The sequence below is a fragment of the Heterocephalus glaber genome, unplaced genomic scaffold (assembly GCF_053883595.1).
Source record: "Heterocephalus glaber isolate CG9 unplaced genomic scaffold, H.glaber_assembly_v1.0 deba00001428, whole genome shotgun sequence".
Classification (NCBI taxonomy): domain Eukaryota; kingdom Metazoa; phylum Chordata; class Mammalia; order Rodentia; family Bathyergidae; genus Heterocephalus; species Heterocephalus glaber.
In genome coordinates this window covers 12,660,354-12,678,654 of record NW_028258293.1, presented here as the reverse complement: position 1 = coordinate 12,678,654, position 18,301 = coordinate 12,660,354, and the positions used below count along the sequence as shown (strand labels likewise).

General features: G+C 42.1%; 1 protein-coding gene across 1 annotated transcript in view; it reads right to left on the bottom strand.

Annotated features, from left to right (window-relative positions):
- Nucleotides 1–18,301, bottom strand: part of Sergef (secretion regulating guanine nucleotide exchange factor) — a 220,468-nt gene that overhangs the window by 187,360 nt on the left and 14,807 nt on the right. Inside the window, 3 exon segments of the mRNA XM_087211592.1 lie at nt 9,851–10,009; nt 14,463–14,525; nt 16,949–17,062. Coding sequence (XP_087067718.1) covers nt 9,851–10,009; nt 14,463–14,525; nt 16,949–17,062 — 336 coding nt within the window.

The window sequence follows — 18,301 nt, the reverse complement described above, 5'->3', positions numbered from 1 at the left end:
TTAGATCATGAGCGTGGGATGAACAGGATTAGTGCCCTTATGAAAGGAACCCCAGAGAGTTCCCTCACCCTTTCCACCAAAAGGTAACCACATGGTTCCTCTACACACCAGGAAGAGGACCTCACCAGACCCCAGATCTGTCCGTGCTTTCATTAGCAGTATCCAGGCTCCAGACTGAGAAATAAATTTTTCTTGCTAACAAGTCTACGGTATTTTGTTACAGCAGCCCAAACGGTCCTACCTGCTACATTGAGGTCACTTTGAGGAGAGGTAGCACAACAAAAGTACAAGCTCTGACATTAAACAGAGCAGGGTTCGAGTGTCTGCCTTGCTTAACTATCTGCATTATTTAGATAAGCCACACAGCCTCTTTGAGCCTTACTTCTTCCAGGAATGTAAAGGAAATAAACTCTACCTCAGGAGATAATGAGGAGTGTATAGCAGTAGCATCAAGAATAACACCTAGTACATGGTAAGTGCTTGGCAAACACTGACCCCCTGTCCCAAGGTAACTCCCTTGGGAATTTAAAAAAAAACACTTTTGTGCTCATTCAACCAATTATGTTAACTCATGTCTTAGTGCAACATGCCTGTAGCAAGGCCTGGGCTTGCCCATCTGCTGGGTCTGGGGCTGAAGAATGACCCAAAAGCCATAATGGCATAACCTGATGGGAGGTCTTGGCCTAGAAGAGAACTAGGGAGAGGGAGAGCTGGTCACAGAAGAGTGCAGCAAAAAGAAAAGACAACAGATACTGGTCTTGCCATGGGTAAGAAGGTGGAAATCATGAGGACCAGACCCTCAAAGAAATCAGGGCCAAGGCTGTCTCCTTCCCATCCCATCTCTGGCTCAGGGGCTAAGGCGAAGCTCTTGTCTCTGGGCTCTGCTACAAGGCAACCAGCAGAGATCAGACTGATCTCAGTTCCTCCCACAAGCAAGGACTATCAGGTATTAAGGTTCTTTCAGCTCTGACCTTGCTAATTCTGCTCTGCCTGCTGGCCCTACCCATGTCATCCCCTCAAAGCTGGGTGCCTGCTGGCTGCTGCCATCTGGTGGCCCTGCAGGCCCTACTGCACTTGGCTTTAGTCAAACCCTCCCCGAATCCCTTACCAAATGCACCCACTTCAAAGAGTGAGTCTTGCTTCTGCTTTAGGGGAACACACTCTGCACTTCTCCAGACTACAAATCAATGGGTAATTATTACCAAATGCAAACCCAAAAATAATGCCAAATCTTCCTCTCTCTAGCAGAGATGAAACAACAGCAGCTGAAAGTCTAAACTCCCTCCTCAAAGAGAGAGGAAGTAACTTGCCCAAGGTCACACAGCTGCCTGGCTCCCAGGCCTGTGCACAATTCCATTTTACCACAATGCCTAGGGCTGGTGCGCACCTGCAAACCAAAAATAAAGTCGGCCCACAAGCCTTTGGAATATGGGAAACAAACTCTCAGAATTCCTTGCAAACCTCAAAAAAGGGTAAAGCATGACACATAAACAGTCTGAGTACCACTAGAGATTCAGTGGGAATAACTGACTAGGGTGCCCAGAGAATCTCTTTAACTTTGAAGGTCATCATTCTCAAGAATGCCCACAGGTCTTACACAGCCGCCTCCACACCTCTGCCACAAACCAGATGGACCCAAGGGTCGGCAGAACACCTATCCGTAAGGACACCTGAGAGCAACATCTTGGGTTTGCATGTGCTCCCCACGCTCCACTCCAGACATGAGCTCCTCAGGTCAGGCCTCTCAGCTCCTGGTCAGAGAAGCTCAGTAAAAGTGCATACAGCAAGACTCCTTAGGATCCTGCACAATCACGGGATACATTCACGCTCTGTGGACTCAAATGACCACACCTCAGCAGTATCTGCACCATCTTGTGTACCATATAGTCCAGACCCCGAAAAAACAAGGCCTGACTTTCAGTAGGGCCTTGCCTGTTCTGTCTTCAAATATCTTCAACATGTTGAAGCTTTATTGGATGATCTTCAAAGTCCCTTTGACTCTAAAGCGCTAGAATCTGGACCCCACAGGCAAATCAAGGCTACTCTTCATCTGCAGACAGAGCAAATAGGAAGGTAGGAAGAGGAATGTAATCTAACAATGCTTCCCTCTAGTGGTAGAATACAGTCACTACACACACCCCCCAGTTGAGAACACCCTGGCTAACCTCCCACTCCGTCCTACCCTCAACTCTCAACAGCAGAAATCAACCCACAGTCAGTGAAGCACAACTGAAGAGAAGCCAGAGGTAAAAAAGCAAGGAGGCCTGGTTCAAGGAACCAATGAGGCTTCTCAGCTGGTTCTGCAACAGTGGAGAAACCCCTCATCTTTAGGAACAAGGATATTCTGGGGCTCAAAGGTCCTTCTGTGACCTCCAACTCCTCTTCAGATGAGGAAACCAAGGCTCAAGGATGTTCAGCAGAAACCTGCCCAAGGTCACCAACCTGACTCATGACTGAGCCAAAAAGAGATGCCTGCCTTCCTGCCTCTAACTCCATTCTCTTGCTTCTTTTCCACGTGACCTCTTAACTGAGGGCCATGGAAGAGACTCATCAAGGACATCAACACAGGAACAGGTGACAGAGGGACCAGCTCCCTGGACTGAGGGGTGAGCCATTTTAATGGGTCTAAAACAACATTTGTGGGGGACAAAATCAGATTGCTAATTACATACTCAGCATAGAAAAGAAAAAAGCAAATTTACTCACAATCCCAGCAATGAGAGATAATATTTGGGCATACATCCTTCTAGTCTTTTCTATGCAAACATTTTAAAAACAAATTAAGAGTTGTAATTACAGCAATTTATTGTAACCTCCTCTTTTCACTATGAGCATATTATTCTGTGATTAATAGCCCTCTAAAACATTAGCTTTAATGACTATATAATATTTCAACATAGGGCTGTACCACAATTTATTTAAACAATTTCCTTTCAGTTTCATTTGTTTAAGTTTGTTTTTGTCATTATAAATCAGGCTGCAATGAATGGCATTCTATTTAATCTTTGAACACATTCATGATTATTTCCTTAGGCCAGTTTTATTTTTTATAGGATACAATTTCAGAGCTGGAATGGCCTGTAAAGATGATTATGATGCCCACAACATCCTATTGGCCAGATGGCAGAAAGTGAGCCAGAGAGTTTAGTATCTCGCCAGAGGACAAAGAGAAAGCAACAGAACCAACTCAAACTCTCTACCTAATAGAATGTGACCTTCCCAAAGCCCAACCACAATTTCATGCCCTTCCCTGACCAATCTTGCCCACATTGGCCTCACTTCCTGAAATCCAAGAGCTCGGTGTCTGGGCTACTCCTCTAGCCCTATGACACATTCTTTTTATTCATCTACTAAATATTTAATTTGTTCACCCAACCACAAACTTCCTAAAGGTAGCTCTGGATTTATATCCCTTGTTTCCATAGTATAGTGCTATATACATACAGGCAAGCATGCTACAAATACCTGCTGTAGGATCAAAGATAACTAAGAATTACCTTCCTCATTGCTTGTGAGAATCCAGTATCACCGGCAAAAGTTGGGGGAAGATCTCTGAAGAGTAAAAGAAGCTTAGTTAATAAGGTAGAGCATTCTGATATACATATAATTTGGATGAAGAGCAGCAGGCTTGAGAGCAAACGACTGGGTGCAAGTTTCAGTTCTGCCCATCTTAAGCAGGGCAATGCAGTTAAGCGATCAGGGACTCATCTGTGAAGTAAGCATATAAATAACATTCATACTAGAAAATAACAACAAGGGCCGGAGATTTAGCTCAGTGATGCCACCGTCTGCCTTGCAAGCACAAGGTCCTGAGTTTGATCCCTGGTACCCAAAAAAAAAGAAAGAAAGTAAGAGCAAAAGCACTTTATAGTAATAAAGGTTGTTGGATTATCATAAATAGACATGCAGTTGCTTCTACGAATATCAGAACAGCCTGCTGACAGTACCTCCCAGTTTCTACTCCACACACGTGTCCACTAAAGGAATCTATGACTGCACCTTTCAGTAAAAATCAGGATTCTCCTGAAGTAGAACTTCTTGTATAGAAGCAATTATTCCTGGTCAGGTCCCTGGATTTAACTAGGTTAAGTCATCCACATCTCCTCATTATCTGAGAGAACATGAAAAGCAGACAGAGCACAGGACTGGGAGTCAAGAGACTTGAGTTCTGGTCCTAAATCCTCCGCTAACTCCCTGTGCCTCTCCTCCTTGGTCCTCAGTTTCCCCATCTCCAAAGTGAGGCTGTAGGAGTCAAAGGGAGGGCAGGAGAATGGGGAAAAAATAAGAACTGAGATATATCATGTAAAGGTACAAGTTCCCAATGATAAATGTAAATGTATTGTATTCCTAAAATGTACCAATAAAAGAATTTAAGGAAAAAAAACAATGAGGCTGTCAGGCCAGATGATCTCTAAGTTCCCATCATTACTGACATTCTGAGGATTCTAGGATAAAAACTAATTACTTTAATAACAAGCAAAACTAACTGTTTCCAAACAGTCCTTCGGGTTCAGTTTGACTTTCAAGCACAGGGTGTCAAAATTCTAAAGCACAAGCATCATGAATTCCAAAGCACCTGCTTTAAATAGAGCCCATGAGCTCAGAAGCTCCCTGAGCTCAGTTGAGGTTTCATGATATGTGGTCCCAAAGAAAGAGGAGTAATATACACTGTCACCCTACTCTAGAAAGGATCTTGGACTCAAAAACAGAAATATCAGCACTGGGTATATTTATAAAGTCTGTTTAGTGTGAATCAATGGCTAAGCTTTGATTTCACTATGCTTAGACATCAAATGCAGTAAAATATTTCTTGGTCTGTGACTCTTGAAGAAACGAGAGTGGCTAAAAGGAGGTCCCTTCCACATGTACCATGAAATTCCTCTCTTTAGAGAAATAAAAGAAATAAAAATATCTCCATCAAAAGGACATTACCAAGAATCAGGAAGATGGGGGGGGGCTTTACTGAAAAGCAGAAATGGATTTTTAGTGTAGATGCTGCCACAAAGTCACTTTCTCTCCTCTTAGTTTGTCTTCTCATTTGAAAAAGTGAGGAAGACGACTTTTCCCTCTCTGATTCTCTAAAACTTTCAAGACTCTAAGACTTTCCTGGGTGACACTGAAGAAAAGCAAAGAATGTCAAAAAAACTCCGTATTTACCTTCACTTTTTCAATCCATATCCTTTGTGAGATCACAAGGCTACTTTGGGATACTGCATGGTTTAGGGAAAGCTGCCAGCATCCAGAAAGCAACCAGATTTTAGACATTCTGACCAACCCCACATTAACATTTGGATCTTGTGAAAAATCATTCACCTTAGAATTCTAATAAATCATCAACTAGCAGCACTTAGCATTTGTAAACAGTGATCTTCCTGTACTTTCAGGACTGCCCTGAATCACTTGTTACTCATCCAGAGGCAAGCACATCCAGTCCTGCAGAGACCCTTCCTTGAAAAGAAAAGAAACAGAGCCTCCAACTCCAGAGAGCTCTGATGCTTTCAAAAGGGCGAAGGAAGCTACATGTACTGAGTGGACAGGAGCCCAGCACTATGGTGGATGCTTTAACACATCATCACATTTAATCCTCGTGCCCGGTCAGCAGTTATTTCTCCATTCTCCTAATGAGGAGATGTTCAGAGAAGTCAGGTGTATTCATTTGTTCAATGTGTGTTAAGTACCTCCTCCTAACAACTCCTTGTTAACAACTCAGAATACAATGGTCCCTGCCGTCATGGAGCTTAGAGTCTAGTAGGAAGGAGAATTCTTCAAACACTCCTTTAAAAAAGGCACAAACGAGAGGTTTGTGGTCTCATGAGAACAAAAGTGACTAGACAAGTGCAGTGGTGACGATAGATACGGGGAGAAGTGGAGCTGCCCACGGCCACACAGCCAGTAAGCCAGCAGTGCTGAGACTGGACCGTGGCCTATCTGACTTCAAAGCCCACATTTCTCTCTCCCTTGTCGTTTATTCACTCATTTGGCAATTAGCTGATCACCTACTATGTGCCAAGTGCTAGGGACATAGCCATGAACAGATACTGCTCTCCTGTAATTTACAGTCTACACCGTAAACAAATGAGACTTCAAACAGATGTACACAATTACAAATTGGGATGAGGACTGTGAAGGATCAATTTTAATATGGAAATTACCTATAAAGCCATAGAGATCTTCCAGTGTTTTGACAGTCTGGAAACGTCACTTGCCTATTGCGCGTGAGTGAAAGGCTTTAGGAAACACGGCCTGTCAGACTAGGATACTAAGTATCACATCGCTGGCCAGCTCCTGAGCCCCAAAACTCACATGTCTCAAACTTGGCAAAGTCCCTGCTGAAATACAAGTCTCTCCAAAGGTAACTACTGACTCCTGAATTTACTTTTACCTAGCCCGACCTCAGAAGAACATCACTTATGCATACATTTTAGTTAGTTGGAATCATTCCCACAGATTCATTCCTTTGAACCTCACAACGGCTCTTTGCAGAACACAGCTAGGTTTTAATATTCTACTTAAGAGACGAGGAAATTGAGGCCTAGACAGGTGAAGAGACTCAGTGAAGGTCACTGGACCAGGAAAACACCCAGACCTGCCACCTAACTCTCACTACAAATGCCTCTGGTCAGGAAATCATGAATCTCAAATGAGACCGCTACAGGTTACTGAGCCTGAATAAAGTCACCCAGGAGTCCCATGAAGTTTCTGAGAACAATGATCAGGAACATTAAGCAGCTTGGGAAAGGTCTCCAGAATGCAGCTGCACAGCCTGAGACACAGGTACCCTTGCCAGCTCTCCCAGATTAGAACAGGTTCTCTTGGACTCTTTCCAAGCGCCTCTGACTAACACAGAAAAGTATTTTTCCACTGCAAACACTGCAGGCAGGCACCAGACTCCTGAGAGGGGACAGAGGAGAACAATCCCAGGTTCCCATAAAGATAATGAGTAAACTTCTTCTGATACCATAAGAAGCCCCAAGCAGAGCACCTACCACTGAGGATGCCAGTCTTGGCAACATCCTCGGCTGACAGTCCAGACACTTGGGGCTGGATAATGTTGGGGGTGGGGGTGCTGTAGGATGTTTAGCAGCATTCCTGGCCTCTCCCTACTAGATACCAGTAACACCCACCAGTGTAAGAACCACAGATGTCTCTGGCCACTCAGATATCCCCTAGGGGACAAAATCAGCTCTGGTTGAGAAACACTGGTCTAGAGACTATGGAAAAGCAGAAAAGCAAAGTGTTCTCCCTTTCTCTCACCCTATCCCATCCCATCTGTCTGGCCAGATATAGAGTTACAATGATCAATACCAATGTGATAATTTATATTTTAATCAACATCACAGAACTAATGCCTTCCAGATAAGATTGAGAGCCTCTGGGCTGCTGTAGCCTACAAGTACTATATATCCCAGGAACCATTTACCACTGGAGCTGGTGAAAACAACTAGAGTCGAATAACTCCTTGTTCCACTAATGAACTGCTTCCGACCCTGTGCGGAAACCTTGTTTCTGTTATGTGAGCAGCGGAGTCTGATTAAATGGAAGCCCTGGGTGTTTCTTCTCAATGACATCAGGGCAGGGCCAGGGCTTCCACTGCTGCTAGAAAGAACACAAAACTGGTGAATCAGATAGCTGGAGACTCCCATTTACCCGCAATTCAGTTCAACCAGGATACTCAAACATCCCAGCTTTAACCATTCTGGATTTCAGAGAAAGGGGAAAGTGGAAATGTACATAAACAAGCGGTCTGAATTAACAAGTTAATTAAACAGCTGAAATGTTTCCCCAAAACCATGCTTTTGAGTGGAGGTGGAAACCGAAAGCCAAGCTCCAAAGCAGCTGGAGTAACTCAATGTCAGGGATGTGGGTTCCAACCTTCCACCCTGAGGGCTGGGCAACTGGCCCAGACATGAGGATCAACATTGGTTACAACGCTTCAAAGAAGCAACAGTTTTCTGTCTCTCACAACTAGTTAAAGAGTTACTGACAGACTCAGCCAAACTCACTAACATTTGGTAGTAAGTGTATTTTACTGCACTGCAGTTCTCTGGAGACTGACTAACCATGAAACGCCTACCTACTGGCACCTAATTACTCAGACAACTGCTAGTTTTTATGCTACTTTTCTTTTTGTACTTAGCTCTATTGTTCACAGCTCATACTTGATTGTGCTGAAATTGGATTACAGGTCTGTCTCCCCTAGAGGACTCTTCAAGGGCAAGATTTACAGCTGGTACAAGGCATGGTGCATATACAGACCATCATCATTTGTAGGATAGATGGGTGGGTGGGTGGGTGGATGGATGGGTAGAAAAGTTTTCTGTCTCTACTTTCTTAGTCTTAAGTCTATCATCATTTTTTAGTGAGAAGGCCCATGTCTTGTGTCCTCCATTTCTCCAAGGTTTATGAGCACACTGATCAATGATGCCCAATAAATGTTAACTGATTTGGCTAGATTCCTGAATCCAAAGCCTTCTGTTCATGAACCAGTGAGTCTCAGAAAATAAGTCACAAATCCTACCTGTCTATTGTGCCTTATATGCATGATTTAATCCCTTTTAACTACAAACAATTTGAGATAGGAAAATTAGTATATTCTCTGAGAGACGATGAGACACAGAAACAAACAAGACCAATATGGTGGTTTCGCTCACAAAGCTTATTGTCTGGAGGAAAAACACACAGCTATCAACAACTATGCTCTGTGAGTCACTTTCAGAAAAGTCCTTGCACATGGGCCCAATCTCTAGAACATCTTCTGTGAACACCTTTGGGGAAAGACATTCTTTCCTCCAAACTAATGACACATTTTCCTTATTCCATGCTCCACAGTGGTGATGTGGCAATGACATTACACATCTTTGTCATATAGGCCTCTGTTTCAGAATGTCAGTACAATTTTTTAAAAGATCAATTAAAAACATCACACACTTGAATGCTCACAAGTCTACGCTGGCATGTGCAAATATGTACTGTGTGTGGCTTACCAAAGAGGACTGAAGCTCCCTGAAAACCTGCAAAAGCCAGAAACTCCTGGAACAACAGTCACCAGGTATCTGGCATCTAGAGACAGGTGTAAAGCTGGCAAGCAGGATAAGAGCAAGGCCAGGGGACCCCTGAGAACCCCTGGAGTTCAGAAGGCCTTGGCATGACAACAGACCTTAAGATCTGTCTAAGGGACTGTCCCTGTCTAAGGGACTCCACATAAGGCAGCAGGAGCTCTTAGACATCAGGGATGAAGAGAGGCCATGAACAAAACTGGAGAACAGGGATGTGAAGGCTGGGAAAGAACTGCCCTAAGGGAAAGAAGAGAAACAGATGAAGAGACTCAGGAAACATGAAGATCCCAAAAGCCACATGACATGACATGGCAGCATCTGAGTGAATATGAGAGGTGCCAATCACGGTACATCATTTATTAGGGCCAATAAAAATTTAAATCAGATTATCGTGCCAGCTATGATTCAAAATAACGCTCCTGTCCCAATTGTGAAATCCACCCTTAGCTTAACATTTTCTGATGCTTCTAATTTAGGCTCAAATGGAAACAGCATCATGTCCTGGGCACAAGCAGACAAGAACTCCCCAACAATCTAGACAAGTTTCTGGTGATGGTGCAACACGCTCCTTCTCAAAGCCTCATGGCCTCTTAGGGCCAGAAGGAGCCAACTTCACCCAGCCTTGCCTTTCGGGTGCAAACATAACCGGCTGAGAGCAGACTGAGACCCTAGATCTTCTCCCTTCTAGGCCTCACAGCTTTTCACCAATACAAATTCTTACCTCCCAGGATGTTAAGAGGACAGCTGTCCCTGGATTGCTCTTATGAACCCCACATGCTCTGTTGTGCTCTCACCTGTCTGAGCGACCAGGTGGGTCCACCCACTCCAGGCGGCAGTGACCTTTTCACTCTGAAAACAGTGCACTTCTATTTTGTGGGGCACAGGAAGGAAAGCAGCCTGGGTAGTTAGTTGTCCGTGCTTGTTACCGCCCCAAACATATAGTTCTCCTGCGTCTTAAACAAACAGAAGGAAACAAGAGGTGAAGGAACATTATTAGTCCAAACTGATTAAAAACATACACGTCTGAAAAGAAGTGGTTACAAGAAATTGTTTTATACTTACGGTACAATGCTTAATGGGGCCAAGCAGAACAAAAAAATCACGTATAACATAATAAAATACAAGATTTATAAAAATTCAAAACATAGGAAACAAGACCAAATTTTCTTAATAGTTTAAGGAATAAGAATTTATAACATTTTATCTTCTACATTTTTAAAATATATGCCTATGTTACAGTTTAGACTTAAAATGTCTCTTAATTTTGTCTCATGCGCAGAGGTGCAGCTTTTGCAAGGTGACTGGGTCATGAGGGCTCTAATTTCATCAGTGGATTAACCCACCGACAGATTTCTATTTCAACTGCATTACTGGGAGGTGATGAAGACTCAGGAGGCGGGCCCTAGTTGAAGGGAGTGGGTCATTGGGGTCTGACCTTCAGGACTATATTAGGTCTCTGCACCCTGCTGTCCAACTCTTTCACCCTCTCCACTTCCTGGCTGCCATGAGGTGAGCAGCTTTCCTCCACCATGTCCTTCCACCATGATGCTTCTGCCTTGGAGCCAGTCAACCATGAACTGAAACCTTTGCAACTGTGAACCAAAATAGATTACTTCTTCCTTTAAATTGTCTATGTCAGGTATTGTGTCCCAGCAACAGAACATTACCTTTTGTTAGGAAAAAAAATGTTTTGACATTTTAAAATAACAGGTTAAAAGATAAACTATTTTAGCTTAAACTTTTGAAACATAAGATTATTTTGCAGTATGCCCAGGCCAGCAAAAAATATAATGCTACCACATCACAGCTGTGTAGCACTTTGACTCATTTCAGCCTCACAATAAGCCTATGATATAAGCAGAAATGACTGATATTGTGATTTAATAGAAGAGGAAAAAAAAGCAAATTCAGAATCAAGTGACTCTGGCTTCTATTCCTGGATCTGCTAACTAGCTATTGACCTTGGACAAATCACTTCCTCTCTAAGCTTCAGTTTCTCCAGCTAAATACTGGAGGGGAAGGCAGTTGGTCTAGGGGGCAGACAATAGGACTGATGACACTGGTGACGAGAGCAATTGGTGAGCAGTTGTGGCACACACCTGTCTAAAAGGCATTCAAAGGCAAGTATGTTTTTTTAGATGAGAGCCAAACAATATGAAGCCATAGCTATAATTTCGCCTGTGGGTTATCAGTTTGTAACCCCTTGGAATCGTTCATTAACCTTCCAAATTCTAACATTCTAAACTTCTGCTGTACTGACCAATACAGTAGTCACTAGCCACAGGTGCCTTCTCAACAGCTGAAATATGGCTAGCCCAAAATGAGATGTGTTACAAGTGAAAAATACACAATGGATTGCAAAGGCAGTACAGAAAAAAACTGTAACTCATTAAGGATTATATGTTGAAATATATTTTGGATATATTGAGTCAAGTAAAATATAATATTTAAATAATATTTTAAAATGTTAAAAGTTGTCAAATGCAACTTTACATGGAAGAATGCATCCTGCCATTAATTTATTTATGTTACATACACAGCTGAATTTCCTCATAAACACTTGTTTCTTTTTAGTTTTTGAATTGTAGCTTATATTTTATTTCTGTCAGATGACACCGATCTAGAAGATAAATGAATCAAGGCTGGAAGAGGTGACGTGCCTTTTCAAGATCGCATGGCTTAAAAAGGATCCATGGCTAATTAGGGGACTAGAAGCCAGGTCTTCCACTTCTACTACATTTTGTGTCCTTAAAATAAAACTTCACAGTACGGTATTGTTTACCCTAGGGCAATCTGGCATATTCCCAAAAACTGATCAAAAGCCAAGTCAGTAACAGCAAAGGACATGAGACCAGGGTTCAGGAGTCCCATGTTCAAATCTCATCTGCTGCTCACTGTTTGACCTCCAGGCACATCACTCCACATTCCAGACCTCTGCCGCCTCAACTCGAGAATGAGCATCAGGGAAGCTTCTCACCACCCAGACAACCCTGCAGTACTGACCTCCTGTAGTTCTACAAAGTAAATTTGGTCCATTTCATTCTCAGGGAAAAGGCAATCTTCCTGGAGTTTATCAGGGTGTGCAAAACATAAAGATCCCTTATAAGGAGGCCAAAAAGCCCCCTCAGCAAAATATCGATCGACTACGTGGACTGAAGAGCTACAGAGATGCTCTGATGAAGAAGGCTGTGCATGGAATAGGCCTTCATTTATCTTAGTGCATCTAAACCATCATTTTGAAAGACAAACTGTCTTCCACATGAGGATCATTACACTGTTGCGTCAGCATGTAAAATTAAATTCTGCTGCAATGCCAAATACTTACATAATCTACAAGGACTCTAGAGAAAAGGTCTAAAGAGCACTGAGTAAAATCCAATATGTTCACAGCTTGAACTAGACAAATAAGAGAGCTATTAATCTTGACGATTTTTAAATCACTTTCAAAATATCAAAAACCTATTCATATTATGAATATACTAAAAATGACTAAATGGACACTTTAAAATGGTGAGTTTCATGAATTACATCTCAATGAAAATTCTGAAATCTGTGTATTAAAAAATACAAAAAAAGTGCCCACCTATGAAGCATAACTTTACCAACAGCAAGATTTTTTTAAGAAAGTGACATCAGTGAGCAATTAGGCAATTTCTAAGTTTACATAATGGCAGCTGATTCCAATGAATTAGAACAAAGAAGAAGAACTTCTTCTTTTCTCCTCACTCTCAGAAAGAATATCCTCAGTGTCTGCAGGCATGAACAGTCACTCTCCCTCTCAAGTCTCCAGTCCTGCCTCTGTCAAAGGAGAAGGGGGACCAGGCACCCGGGCAATCGCTTACAGCTGGCATTCATTTCAACACAACATTTTTAACAAACATATTAACGCAGCCATGTGAGACATAGGTTAAAAGTAGGTGTTCCTTTTGCAAGCTGGTTGTTTTAAACTCATTAAACAAATTACCTGTAGCTCAGAATTTGTAAAGTATTTAAACTTTCACACTGTGGCTCTGGTGCTCTGGAAACAACAGCATCTCAGTTGGACTGCACTGCAACTTTGATAAGGAAGAATGTATGCTGCCATTAATTTACTTACATTACATACACAGCCGAATTTCCTCATAAAACACTGAAAGCACTAAGCATGAAGGTCCCTCCTCTTTGCTTAAAAAATGAAATACATTCAACTCTGGGTGACAGACCTTACCAAAATAAATCTCTAGGTGGTATAGACTCCAATCTACCTCTACCAGTGGGGATCACAACAATCTAGGTCAAAAAAAAAGTATAACAGCTTTCAAGAAAATGCTCCATTGCCTCCTAAGGAAAAGTCACTAGAAAGTTTACACTGCACTAACTGGGATGTCAATGGATGGATGGATGAAGATCAGCCAGGAAACAGAAAAGAAAAACAAATTAGACAGAAAAATAGATGGATTGAAGAAACAGAATAGAGAGATGAATTAGAGAAATTTATAAAAATATAAAACAGATTAGAGAAATATAGAAAGGCTCAGATATATACAGAAATAGATAAGATAGAAATGTGAAAGATAAAGTAGAGAAATACATAGGTAAATGAAGTTGAGAAACAGAAAGACAGATAAATGGATTAGAAAGATATAGATAGAAAAAAATAAGTTAGTTTGAGATTAAGTGGCTAAAAGGTACAGAAAGGTGAGCTTAGTTATATTAGACACAGAGATGGATTAGATGGATAGAACAGCACAGCCATACACTACATTACACTTCAGTCAACAACAGACCACATATACAATGGTATATATCATACAGCCTAGGTATGTGGTAGACACAAACCATCAAAGTTTGTGTAGGTATAGTCTATGACAGTCAAAAAAGGACAAAAATCACCTAAGGATACATTTTTTCAGAACATAATCCCATTGTTAAGCAGCAGGTAACTTACAGGGATAACTTATAAGAGAGGACATAAGCTTACTATGACCATATGATCTGACCATCACAATTACCCTGAAAAGAAGATATTCTTTTTTTTTTTTTTTTTTTTGATACCAAGGATCAAACTCGGGTCCTTGCACTTGTGAGGCAGGTGGTGGAACCACTGAGCTAAATCCCTGGCCCAAGAAGATATTCTTGCCCTTCTTATATAAACTGAGAAAAGAACTGAAAGGAAAAGCAAGTGAACATTTGTCTGATGTGAGTGCTTTACATGTACCCTCATATTTAATTCTCATAACTAACCACAATGCATCTTACAGAGGACACAGCCTCAGAAAGGTAAAGTAATTTGCCTAAGATCACACCAACACTGGCACCAGAATTCTGGCTTCAAAGACCTTCCCTCTGTAGGCCAACAGTACCACTCAGGCAGTCATGTACCAAATTGTGAATGGTTTCTCACACTGTGAAAGAGCTGGTACCTACCTGTTAATAAAGCTGAGTGGGCTGAGCCAGCAAGAACACATATTGCTTTACAATTCTCTAGACCTACAAAAAAAAAAAAAAAAAGAAAAGAGTTTCTTCTGAATTACACATAACAAACTGGGCAGGGGGGAACTCTCAGCCAGCATCCCCTGGGCAGGGGGAGAGACTCTCAGGCAGTACGGGCAGGTGTGGGTCAGCAGCACTGGCCAAGAAGACACTGGCATGATGGGAGACAGTAACACAGTAGGGGTCTGAACAGAGAAGTACACATACTATCAGAGAGAAGAAAGTACTGCTATGGAAAGAGGAAAACTAGAAACAACTAGGTGATACTGGATTGTAATTGGGAAAATCAATGTAAATTCATGGCTTCTGGTAGAGACAGACAGAAAGGTGTTTATGTGTAAAAATATATTTGACTGTATTTTTGTCTGCTGCATGAGCCTAGAAGCAATGACATCTCTCTCCTACATTCAGCTGCTATTGTGTGCAGGACTTAAATACAAACCCAGGCCCCTCGGAACACACAGACAGAATGAAGACTGGAACTGGCCTTCCACCTCCATGTGTACACTTTTCCCCCCTTCACAACACTACCTTCATGACAAAGCAGGATCCCAACCAACCCTGCTAGAAGTTGGGATAACCTGTGACAACATGTGGGTTAGCATGTGGATAAATGCAGTCTCATTCTATGACCCTTTTCTGAAATTTCAGTTTAATTAACTAGTGTCTTCGTAAAGGACACCTCGCTTCTTCATATGTATTTCCAGCCGCACTCACCCAGAGAGGAATCCTGGGCCCTTACTGGCCAGGTGAGGAGGGCACAGCCAGGGATCTAAGTCCAGAGCCTGTGGCAATGAGGTAAAGACAGGAGAGTCCAAAGTGAAAGACTTTGAGGACAGGGAGTTGATGATCTATTCTAAGGTCTCAGCAGAAAATTCCCCCAAGTCAACTCTGAATCCAAGCTGTTACTCCAAGCAGATCCCAAACAGGTTGTTTAAATCAAATCAACTAAAAAAACACTTTTTTTATTCCTTCTAGTTATTGGTCCTATGCTAACATACATAGAAGAATGACTCACGGTTCCTCCCCTTAAAAAGCTCATAATCTGTGGCGTGTGAGAAATCTTATTAACAATTCATACTCATGGAATGTGCCCTGCCATCGGTGTGTGTAAAGAAAATTCAGTGGAGGTGAGAAAAAGGAAGAGTATTCACCAAGAGAGATGCCACTGAGCAAGCCCTCAAAAAACTTCTGGATTTTCCCAGAGAGAGCAGGAAGGAAAGGCATTCAGGCAGAGCTGCCAGTGTGCCCAGGGGCATGGATGCATGGAACAGCAGCGGGTGCCGAGGGAGGAGTGGACACTTGGACTAAGAAGAAAAATGGTTTGGGAAATGTGAGTTTATGAGTGTTTTCAATGGGATGTAAAATGACTACCTGTCCAGCCTCAGGGACTCCTGCTCCTATTCTGAGTCCCCTCCCCAGCTCAACCCAGAACTTCAGGAAGCGAACTCCAGCCCCAGCTGAAGAAGAGACTCCAGGACTTAGAAAAGCCAGGATGCCCCCAACATCCATGTACATGACCCTGACTACAGCCTCCCCTTCCCAACTCTTTCCCCACCCTTCCTACCACCCTCAAATACCCCTTTTTATTCTGAGCTACAGAAGTTAGAAGTCTCCTAACCTAGGAAGTTTGTTTCCTTACAGCCAACTTTCACTAAACTGGGTCATAAAGTAAGAGAGTGAGAGAAGAAGAAAGAGAAGACACAGGTAGGCATAGTGCTAAATACAGAGAGAAGGGCAGACAAAGAGACTAGAAAAGAGAGAGAAAGGGGGAGTGAGTGAAGGAGGAAGAGGAAAAAAATCTCAACAGATCAAATGACCACAGATCAATCAACAGAACACTTGTTACCTACTCTTCATGTTTTCATATAGAAATTTCCCCACCAGAACACTCCTGGCCCTCTCTCCACATCCTCATTCCTGCTTCTGTCGTGAGACAAGGAACTGTGTATGGCAGGCACAATTCACAGTCCTTCTGGGTTCTCCCTTGTGGTGGGCCTGCCCACAGAGAAGCTGCACTCCTGTGTTTGCTTGGCCATGCCACAAGCTTACCAGGACTAACTCTGCAGTTCCCTGGTGAGGAAGTTCAGTCTAGGGTTCAGCATTTATAGGGTCATTATTACTACACATTGTTTCCAAGCACCTAAGTCATATCTTCCAAATAGCTTTTCAGAGCTACCATTTTCATCTCTATCCACCTGACTTGCATCTCTCAGTAGGTCCCAAACTGACAGCAAAGAGAGTTACTTTTACCGAGACCACAAAAGTCCCAACAAGACAAACATACCAACCAATAGAGCATACTAGACAGAGAGATCAAGAAAGAGCAAAAATAAAAACCCATTTACTCATTTTCTGTATGCATGTGCCTCTCCTTTCTCACGAAGAATAAATACAAAACTAAGAAATAATGGACTCACCTGTCACTCTGCTTGGTTCCTTTGCTGTCAAAAATAATGGGAGAGTCTGCCCGGGACATAACCGTCGTCCAGATGATGCCAAACCAGTCCCCCACTGGAACACAATGCCACTCACTTCCCAGTGAAGCAGAAGGAAAAACAGAGAAAATGCACATCAGAATAAGACCAGATTGTTATGCCAAACATGGTGGTGCATGCCTGTAATCCTAGCACTCAGAAAGCTGAGGCAAGAAGATCACCATGAATTAGAGGCCAGCCTGGGCTACACAGCAAGACCCTGTCTCAAAAAGAAAAGAAAAGAAAAAGACCAGATTGCTCTTTGAACAGAAAACACCAAGCACTGGTGAGCTACAGGAAATTCTCTATTCATTCTCAGTTAATAAAATTCAGTTAATATGAATAATATGGAGAAGTTTGATTGCTTCAAGGAGTCCCATGACTAGCTGCAGGGATTACCTCAAAGCCAATCACAAATCCAGTCATCAGGACAATCTAAGACCATCAAAGATAATTCCAATATAGTAAAACTTCCTTCAAAAACTTGTAGGATTAAAAAAAAAAAAAAAAAACTTCTAGGATACTCCTCCAGAGTCATATCACTGCAATGTTCATCATTAGCCTGAAAGGACAACTCAGACTCCAAACCAAATACAAAAGAATCATGAAGACCAGTTCATTCTTCTCATTTACTAGGTGAGAAAACTGAGGCCCTGAAGAGCGGATGTGATTTGTCCATGGTCACACAGGGAAGTAATAACAAAGAAAATGTTAGGACTCGGTGTTTCTAACATCTAAGTAATGTCCTTCTCACTACACCAGGATAAATTCAAAGATTCTCAATTGCCAAATAAATATGTACTTATGATTACAAGACAGCTTAACAGTCACAATTTCAGTGAGATAATCTTTTATTTCCATTGTCACTGAACCTCATACAAATGCAAAGATAAAATTCTATGTATTTGGTCTACCACCAAATATATGCAACTTGCATCACCAATACAACGTCCACGTCTGTTCCTCCGGAAACGTTCTATAACCAGATAAGCCTGTTTTATGAAAATGAAGCTATGAACACTGAGCACAATATGAGCAAACATAGGATTGTCATAAAACAAAACTTACAATTGCCTCAACAAATAAACTGCAAAGACAAAAATCTATAGATTAAAAGAAACTTCAGATATCTGATAAAGGATTATTATCCAGAATACATAAAGAACTCATAAATTTTTTTTTAATTAAAAATGGACAAAGAGGGGCCAGGGATTTAGCTCAGTGGTGCTGCCACCTGCCTCGCAAGTGCAAGGTCCCAAGTTCTATCCCCAGTACCAAAAACAAAAAAAATGGACA